Here is a 10,149-nt window from a genome sequence, read left to right on the forward strand (position 1 = left end):
CTTAGGCTGAGTCATGGTGCTTTGGTGCAGGGACCATGCATATCATGGGAATATTTCACCATTTCTGCTCTGGTGTTCAGAGTATGACACCAAAACACCCACCTGATGATATCCTTTCAAGAGCAAAGGCAGCATCTTGCAGAATTCCGCTTCTTTGGGGAACTGAGAAATTGCTGAGCTGACACCAAGTCCTGCAGTGTCCCTGTCACCTGCAGAGTCACCACATACTCGCCATGGTAGCGGGCATTGTGACAGAGGCTCTATGTCAGCTGGGTGTGGCAGCCAGGCGCCCCCTAGGGGATGGGGAGGCTGTCAGCCCCGGGCCTGTCACTGCCTGCTGTCCCTGCTGTCACCAGCCAGGCCTCTGAAAATTGGTCAAACCATGCCCAGACTTGGGGCCAATTTGGCCCAAAGTCTTGAAAAGACAAGTCGGGAAGAAAGATATGGGACAGAGGGAGAAAGCGAAGGGAGCAGGAGAAAGGGAAGGAAGAATAAAAAGTGTGGTGCTGCAGGAGTGAGATGGAGGAATTGCCATTAAAGAGGCAGGAAGCAGGAGAGTGATAGAAAAGGAAAGAAGAGACATGCAGCCAGACGAGGGGTTAGTGAGAGAGGATTGGACAGAGAACAGGATGTGAAGGAAATAAGGCAAGGCAAGGACAGGCAAGGACAGGCAAAGCAAGGCTAGGCTGCAGGACATGTTTTCGCTTTATAGTTTCTAGCACATTCATCTTCAGACTAAGTGTAATGCCATAAGACCGTATGGATTAGGCCCAAGAAAAAACCCCAGCTACTTGAGACACTTAGACTAAGCCTAAAATATGCAGATCTCTCCATAAGGATGGTTTTTATACTGTGCTTCCACAATCTGCTGGCAGTACAAAAAAATAACCTGCAGATCTCCTTAGGCTGAGTCATGGTGCTTTGGTGCAGGGACCATGCATATCATGGGAATATTTCACCTTTTCTGCTCTGGTTTTCAGTGTATGACACCAAAACACCCACCTGATGATATCCTTTCAAGAGCAAAGGCAGTAATTTGCACAATTCCGCTTCTTTGGGGAAGTGAGAAATTGCTGAGCTGACACCAAGTCCTGCATTGTCCCTGTCACCTGCAGAGTCACCAAATACTCGCCACGGTAGCGGGCATTGTGACAAAGGTTCTATGTCAGCTGGGTGTGGCAGCCAGGCGCCCCCTAGGGGATGGGGAGCCTGTCAGCCCCGGGCCTGTCACTGCCTGCTGTCCCTGCTGTCACCAGCCAGGCCTCTGAAAATTGGTCAAACCATGCCCAGACTTGGGGCCAATTTGGCCCAAAGTCTCGAAAAGACAAGTCGGGAAGAAAGATATGGGACAGAGGGAGAAAGCGAAGGGAGCGGGAGAAAGGGAACGAAGAATAAAAAGTAGTGTTGGGCTGCAGGAGTGAGATGGAGGAATTGCAGGAAAAGAGGGAGGAAGTAGGAGAGTGATAAAAAAGGAAAGACGAGACATGCAGCCAGACGAGGGGTTAGTGAGAGAGGATGGGACAGAGAACAGGATTGTTGTAGGAAAATAGGAAATTAGGATTTTAGGCCTATATCAGTGTTATAAGCTGTGCCGCTAAGGCTGAAAGTCTCAGCTTGTCCCCTGTATAGTCCTTACCCAGAACCATGAGCGTGGTTACCTTATGCTTGCTTTGTACCCTTAGTTAAGACATTGATAAATGCTATTCTTAGGGTTGCTGATTTCTATGCTAGACTGGTGAACTATGGATAACAAATGAGACAGGTGGAACTTCAAAAGAAGCTAGCCCTGCGACCCGATGACCTGTCGTTCTGTACTTGCCAAGAAAGAAGAAGTGGAACCTGCAGACCACTGGAACGGAAGGAACCTGAGGATATCGACAGTGATAGATATCGACAGTGATAGACAGTGATAGATTTTGTTTAGTTGCATAATACCTGTTAGAACCCTATATAATGACTAGTTATACTGCTGTATGATTGTCACTCTCTGAGGAGGTGACCCAACGCTGCTGTTCCTGTGAATCTTCTACAATAAATACTGCTCAGAGTAACCCACAAGAGTTCGAGTCTCTACCCAGCGCCTACCTACGACCTTTTTTTTCAGTTGGCACCCCACAGATGGGACTCTGCAGCATAAACTGAAACAACGGGACCTGGCCAGGGACAGGTGAGTTCGAGTCTCTCCTGTTCTCCCGATTTGTTTCTTTTCTTTATATTTTTATTAGAGTTCAAGTCTCTAAATATATTTACAAGGATGGGGGCTGGACCCTCAGTTCCTAAAAATACTCCTTTGGCTGAAATGATTTCAAATTGGGGAAGATTGTCAGGAACCGCAGGGTTGCACATAAAAAGATTAATTGCCCTCTGCCAAGATGATTGGCCTTTTATAAGCAGAGTGGCTGGGGCTTCTCTTGATGATCAGTGGCCGATTTATGGCTCATTTGAAGAAACTAAATTGCAGTCTCTCCGTAAAATCCTGGAGGACCGCCAGCCCCAACAAATGGACTATTTGTATTTGTGGTTTGACTATGCTGATATACGAAAACGAAAACAACTCCAGAAGAGCATGAATAAAGACCAACTACTTGCTTATCTGGATGATGAAATAAGTGACAATTCTAAGCCCAAAACTGATTCACCTGCAGGTATTTTCCCTATGACTTTATCCTATGTGGCTAATCCCAGAGCTGGTCGTAGTAACGCTGGCAACCAGCCACCGCTTCTCAGGGTAACTACACATTACCCCTGGAAACCAGGTGATCTTTTACTCTGGCATGATAAAATGCCGCGACTCCGTGATGACGCGGAGCGATGCTCTAAAATAATTCGAACTATTGCCCGAGATTACTCTCCCAGCTGGAATGATATGCAAACACTTTTGTCCAAATTATTTACACATGAGGAAAAACAAAAAATCCTGGCTAAAGATAAAGAATTGGCTGAACAGACACAGGGACGTAATCCCTGGCCAGAACAAGATCCAAATTGGAATTTACATGAGGAAGACCAAAAAGCTACCTATTTAGTTGCAATTGATAATCTGATTGAAGCAATTCGAAAGTGTGATGAAAAAGTGACTAATTGGTCAAAAGTTACAGAGTGCCAACAGGCTCCTGATGAACACCCGGGAGACTTTTGGCACCGCTTAAGAAAAGCTTTAATACAGTATGGAGGAATGACCGAAGATAATTTTCAGGAATCATTGGCTATTAGCATTTTTGTCAATCAGTCAGCCCCTGATATTCGAAAACATTTTCAAAAACATATGCCTGGCTGGCAAGCAGAGAATTTACAAAAAGTTCTCTCTGTTGCTAATTTTGTGTATAACGGCCGTACAGAAGAGTAACAACGTAAGCTACAATTAGAAAGGGAGGCTGAGCGCCTTCGGCAGGAGAAAGAACGTGAGGTCGAACGAAGACGGTATCGGAGAGAAAGACAGGAAGATATGAACTTACTAGCTGTAGCCATAGCTCAGGGGGTTTCTGCAACTCGGGGACGTGGGTATCCCCGAGGAGTCCGAGGGGTATTCCGAGCTCGCTTCCCTCGGGGCCGGGGACTCCTCGGCAGAGGAATCGGGATGGGAAGTTCCTTTCCACCCATGGGGGGTTCTTTCCCTGTTACAAACCCTGCTGTTACCAACCCTACGAATGACGCAATGCAATTAACCTGTTTTTGGTGTGGTAATTTAGGACACATGCAACGTGAATGCCCGTTGCGACCCCAATATCAACCAGGAGCTACTCTACCTGCACCTGCTGCCACTGCTGGTAGTCAACTTGGTGGTATTACTGACGCCCCTTCTGCTCCGCCGCCTCCATATCGTCGTAGCTACTCTCAGTAAGCATTGCATAATGACCTTAGAAATTTCCTCTACAGGCCATGTCTTAGCTGATGTTAATGGAAAATCAGTCTCTTTCTTAGTAGATACTGGGGCTACACTCTCGCTTCTCAACTTTGATGTGCCACAAACATCGCAGGAAATGATTGCTATCAAGGGTGTTACAGGCTCTGTGCTTAACCATGCCCTCTCTAAACCACTCCCTGTTACTTTAGGCGATAAAGTTACATGGGCTCGCTTTATTGTTGCACCGGGGGCACCGACTTCTTTGCTGGGATGAGATGTCTTACAAGAGTTTGGTACTCAATTGACCTATGGTAAAGGTAAAGCTAAATTGATTTTTATTGGAAGTGTTTTCACTCTAGATCATACTCCGAAGAAAGAAGTGGCCATTCCCTGGGAATTGCGGAATGTCCCTTCTGGACTTTGGAGTCGTACAACTAAAGATATTGGTCTTTTGAAGTCTGCGCTGCCGGTTGTTATTAAAACTAAAGGTGGTCCCCCTCCTGCTATTAAGCAATATCCAATACCAGCTGTTGCATTACCGAGTTTGCGAAAACAAATTCAAACCTTTCTCGATGAAGGGATTCTAAAACCTATTATGAGTCCATTTAATACCCCAATTCTTCCAGTTAGTAAAAATCGACTAGATGAGGATGGAGATCCTGAGTACCGTTTTGTACAAGATTTACGGGCTATCAACGATTATGTTGAAGCTCCGCACCCAGTTGTACCAGATCCAAGTTTAATTTTAACCGAAATTCCATCTTGGGCGCACTGGTACACTGTTTTAGATCTGACAGGAGCTTTCTTTAGCATACCTGTAGCAGAAGAAAGCCAACCTTTGTTTGCCTTCACTTGGGAAGGTCGCCAATTGACTTGGACTCGGCTCCCTCAAGGCTTTACTGCTTCCCCTACCTTATTTTCGCAAATTCTCAAATATGATCTCCAAGATATTGAATTGCCAAACAAATCTGCACTGATTCAATATGTTGATGATTTGCTTGTTGCTAGCCGAACTTGGGAGGCCTGTGCAATTGATACAGAGCACCTTTGCATTCGACTATATCATAAGGGTCATCGTGCCTCATTAGCTAAGTTACAATTCTGTGAACCAGAGGTAAAATATTTGGGCTTTGTTTTAGCAGGAGGAGTTCGAAAGATTGATCCCGACAGAATCAACGCTATTCTTCAAATTACACCACCTGTTACTAAAAAACAAATGAGAGCTTTCCTTGGCCAAGCTGGGTTCTGTCGACCATGGATTTTAGGGTTTAGCGAACTAGCTAGACCACTTATTGAAACTACAAAGGACAAAGCTCCAGAGCCAATTGTCTGGACGCCAGAATTGTCCGATGCCTTTGCATCTTTGAAGCAAGCCTTAGTCACAGCCCCAGCTTTAGGCCTGCCAAATTACTCTAAACCTTTCACTTTGTATGCTACCGAGAAGGGTGGCATTGCAAAGGGGGTCCTAGTACAACCTCATGGACCCTATGAAAGACCTGTGGGTTATTATTCAGTTGCTCTTGACCCAGTTATCAAAGGGTCGCCACATTGCCTTAGATCAGTAGCAGCAGCTGTGGAATTAGTGGAAAAAGTTCGCCCACTTGTTCTGGGTCACAAATTGATTGTTGCCGTGCCTCATGAAGTTGAACTTTTACTAACCCGATATGCTACCAAGTCTCTCTCACCGCAGCGCACACATCGATACGAAGCCATCCTGTTACTGACCGATAATATCTCTTTAAAACGGTCAAAACCCTTGAACCCATCTACCCTTCTACCTGAGGTGCACCTTTCCAATGACCCACACGACTGTGTGCAATTCGTCACCACTTATTCTAAAACCAGAGAAGATTTGCAAGATGTTCCTCTCACCCACCCTGACCTTAACCTGTTCACAGACGGATCAAGTTACTATCTGCATGGTAAGCGTTTTACTGGTTTTGCTGTTGCCACTGAAAATCGCGTACTTTTTGCTGAACCTCTCTCTCCAGCACTTGGAGCACAAGCCGCAGAACTAATTGCCTTGACTCGTGCTGCAACGTTTGCTAAAGGTCTCCAAGTTAATATCTATACAGACTCTAAGTACGCTTTTGGCATTTGTCATTCTGTTGGCGCACTTTGGAAAGAACGAGGTTTTTTGACCTCCGCCGGTCGTACTATTGCTCATGGACAATTAATTCATGATTTGCTGCTCGCTATCCAGGAACCACGAGAAATTGCTGTTATTTACATTCCTGCTCATACTAAACGCCTTGATTCTTTCGCTCATGGCAACGCCTTGGCCGACTCCGCGGCGAGAGCGGCAGCAGTCCACGATGCATCTCCTGCTACAACTGTGGTTGCTACCCTTCTTCCTTTTCCCGTTGGTCCTGCCCTTTATGATGAACTGGATGAAGAAGAGCTCAACAAATGGAAACGCTGGGAAGCAACGCAACAGGACAGCATCTGGAAACTAGGTGATAAACCCTTATTGCCTATGAGGTATGTCCTTCCTCTAACTCGCTGGATTCACGATCGTACTCATGGGGGGCCTGAAGCTGTAGCTTCTAAAATCCAACAGTTGTGGGCAGCGCCTGGAGTTTACAGTGCTGCAAAACGCCTGACTGACTCTTGTACTCTTTGCAAGAAATATGGGGTCACAAAGGTCACAACAGTCCCTGGCAAGCGGCCGCCTGCTTACTTTCCTTTCCAGAAACTGCAAATTGATTTCACAGAACTCCCCCCTTCTATGGGATATAAGTACATTCTTGTTATTGTTGATCAACTTTCGCACTGGGTGGAAGCCTTTCCTACTCGCAAGAACGATTCGAAAATTGTGGTTAAGACCCTGCTTCGTGATATCATTCCGAGGTACGGTATCCCTGAAATTATTGATTCTGATAGGGGACCGCACTTTACTGCTGCTGTTCTAATGCAAGTTTATATTGCTCTTGATATACAGGCTGCCTTTCACACGCCCTACCATCCACAATCTTCTGGACAGGTAGAGCGGATGAATCGCACTATTAAAGATCGTTTGGCAAAAGTCACTGCAGACACAGGTCTCAAATGGCCTGAAGCATTACCGCTTGTTTTATGGGATCTTCGTACAACTCCTCATGCTACTACTAAACTCAGCCTGTTGAAGTTTTGTTCGGGCGAGTTTTGGCAGTTCCGTTTACCTTTATGTCTGCCAAAACTGCCCTCCTGGAAGGGGACGAGGCAGTAACGCAGTACTTGCTCTATCTGCAAAACAGTTTTACTCGGATCAGAAATTATATGCATTGGTATCAAGGAGTGACAGCAGAAATTCAAGAATTGCGTAACCTATCTCAGATTGTTTTACAGAATCAAATGGCTTTAGACATCCTGTTAGCTTCGCAAGGAGGTGTCTGTACCATGCTAAACTCCAGTTGCTGTATGTATATCGATCAGAGTAAGCAATTGATAACTGAAGTGGATAAAATCTGGAAAGTTAGTCATGTTATGCAGCAAATTCAACGAGATGACGCTAACTGGGGTGTCGCAGACCTGTGGCAATGGATGACTTCCTGGTTTCCTGATCTCGAAACGTTAGTGAAGAAGATTTTGATGATTGTCATTGTCATTGTAGCTGTCTTTGTGATCATTTTTGTTTTGATTCAATGTATGTCAATGTTTTGTAATTGTTGCTGTAATCTCTTGAATCAACAGAAGCTTTATTATCGTTATCAGTAAATTGGGAAATTTTAAAGAGAAAATGGGGGACTGTTGTAGGAAAATAGGAAATTAGGATTTTAGGCCTATATCAGTGTTATAAGCTGTGCTGCTAAGGCTGAAAGTCTCAGCTTGTCCCCTGTATAGTCCTTACCCAGAACCATAAGCGTGGTTACCTTATGCTTGCTTTGTACCCTTAGTTAAGACATTGATAAATGCTATTCTTAGGGTTGCTGATTTCTATGCTAGACTGGTGAACTATGGATAACAAATGAGACAGGTGGAACTTCAAAAGAAGCTAGCCCTGCGACCCGATGACCTGTCGTTCTGTACTTGCCAAGAAAGAAGAAGTGGAACCTGCAGACCACTGGAACGGAAGGAACCTGAGGATATCGACAGTGATAGATATCGACAGTGATAGACAGTGATAGATTTTGTTTAGTTGCATAATACCTGTTAGAACCCTGTATAATGACTAGTTATACTGCTGTATGATTGTCACTCTCTGAGGAGGTGACCCAACGCTGCTGTTCCTGTGAATCTTCTACAATAAATACTGCTCAGAGTAACCCACAAGAGTTCGAGTCTCTACCCAGCGCCTACCTACGACCTTTTTTGTCAAGGATGAGAAGGAAATAAGGCAAGGCAAGGACAGGCAAGGACAGGCAAAGCAAGGCTAGGCTGCAGGACATTTTTTTGCTTTATATTTTCTAGCACATTTGTCCTCGGACTACGAGGAAAGCCATAAGACCGTATGGATTAGGCCCAAGCAAATACACCGGCTACTTGAGACACTTAGACTAAGCCTAAAATAGGCAGATCTCTCCATAAGGATGGTTTTTATACTGTGCTTCCACAATCTGCTGGCAGTACAAAAAAATAAGCTGCAGATCTCCTTAGGCTGAGTCATGGTGCTTTGGTGCAGGGACCATGCATATCATTGAATATTTCAGCATTCCTGCTCTGGTTTTCAGTGTATGACACCAAAACACCCACCTGATGATATCCTTTCAAGAGCAAAGGCAGCAGTTTGCAGAATTCCGCTTCTTTGGGGAAGTGAGAAATTGCTGAACTGACACCAAGTCCTGCAGTGTTCCGGTCACCTGCAGAGTCACCACATGCTCGCCACGGTAGCGGGCATTGTGACAAAGGTTCTATGTCAGCTGGGTGTGGCAGCCAGGGGCCCGCTAGGGGATGGGGAGCCTGTCAGCCCCGGGCCTGTCACTGCCTGCTGTCCCTGCTGTCACCAGCCAGGCCTCTGAAAATTGGTCAAACCATGCCCAGACTTGGGGCCAATTTGGCCCAAAGTCTTGAAAAGACAAGTCGGGAAGAAAGATATGGGACAGAGGGAGAAAGCGAAGGGAGCAGGAGAAAGGGAAGGAAGAATAAAAAGTAGTGTTGGGCTGCAGGAGTGAGATGGAGGAATTGCAGGAAAAGAGGCAGGAAGCAGGAGAGTGAGAGAAAAGGAAAGAAGAGACATGCAGCCAGACGAGGGGTTAGTGAGAGAGGATGGGACAGAGAACAGGATGAGAAGGAAATAAGGCAAGGCAAGGACAGGCAAGGACAGGCAAAGCAAGGCTAGGCTGCAGGACATTTTTTCGCTTTATAGTTTCTACAACATTCGTCTTCAGACTATGAGTAAGGCCATAAGACTTTATGGATTAGGCCCAAGCAAAAACCCCAGCTACTTGAGACACTTAGACTAAGCCTAAAATACGCAGATCTCTCCATAAGGATGGTTTTTATACTGTGCTTCCACAAGCTGCTGGCAGTACAAAAAAATAAGCTGCAGATCTCCTTCGGCTGAGTCATGGTGCTTTGGTGCAGGGACCATGCATATCATGGGAATATTTCACCATTTCTGCTCTGGTTTTCAGTGTATGACACCAAAACACCCACCTGATGATATCCTTTCAAGAGCAAAGGCAGCAGTTTGCAGAATTCCGCTTCTTTGGGGAAGTGAGAAATTGCTGAACTGACACCAAGTCCTGCAGTGTCTCTGTCACCTACAGAGTCACCACATACTCGCCACGGTAGCGGGCATAGTAACAAAGATTCTATGTCAGCTGGGTGTGGCAGCCAGGCGCCCCCTAGGGGATGGGGAGGCTGTCAGCCCCGGGCCTGTCACTGCCTGCTGTCCCTGCTGTCACCAGCCAGGCCTCTGAAAATTGGTCAAACCATGCCCAGACTTGGGGCCAATTTGGCCCAAAGTCTTGAAAAGACAAGTCGGGAAGAAAGATATGGGACAGAGGGAGAAAGCGAAGGGAGCAGGAGAAAGGGAAGGAAGAATAAAAAGTAGTGTTGGGCTGCAGGAGTGAGATGGAGGAATTGCAGGAAAAGGGGCAGGAAGCAAGAGAGTGAGAGAAAAGGAAAGAAGAGACATGCAGCCAGACGAGGGGTTAGTGAGAGAGGATGGGACAGAGAACAGGATGAGAAGGAAATAAGGCAAGGCAGGGACAGGCAAGGACAGGCAAGGCAAGGCTAGGCTGTGGGACATTTTTTGCTATATAGTTTCTAACACATTCGTGTTCAGACTAGGAGTAAGGCCATAAGACCGTATGGATTAGGCCCAAGCAAAAACCCCAGCTACTTGAGATGCTTAGACTAAGCCTAAAATATGCAGATCTCTC

At 45.9% G+C, this 10,149-nt stretch overlaps 1 protein-coding gene across 1 annotated transcript; it reads left to right on the top strand.

Annotated features, from left to right (window-relative positions):
* Positions 1-1,631: 1,631 nt before the first annotated feature.
* LOC135579824 (protein NYNRIN-like) lies at positions 1,632-8,109 on the top strand. Its single transcript, XM_065068201.1, has 2 exons — positions 1,632-2,167; positions 3,690-8,109. Exon 2 carries the CDS (start codon positions 4,440-4,442, stop codon positions 7,050-7,052), a length of 2,613 nt encoding a protein of 870 aa, XP_064924273.1. The 5' UTR covers positions 1,632-2,167; positions 3,690-4,439; the 3' UTR covers positions 7,053-8,109.
* Positions 8,110-10,149: the final 2,040 nt, after the last annotated feature.

This window comes from Columba livia, chromosome 6 (assembly GCF_036013475.1).
Source record: "Columba livia isolate bColLiv1 breed racing homer chromosome 6, bColLiv1.pat.W.v2, whole genome shotgun sequence".
Lineage (NCBI taxonomy): Eukaryota > Metazoa > Chordata > Aves > Columbiformes > Columbidae > Columba > Columba livia.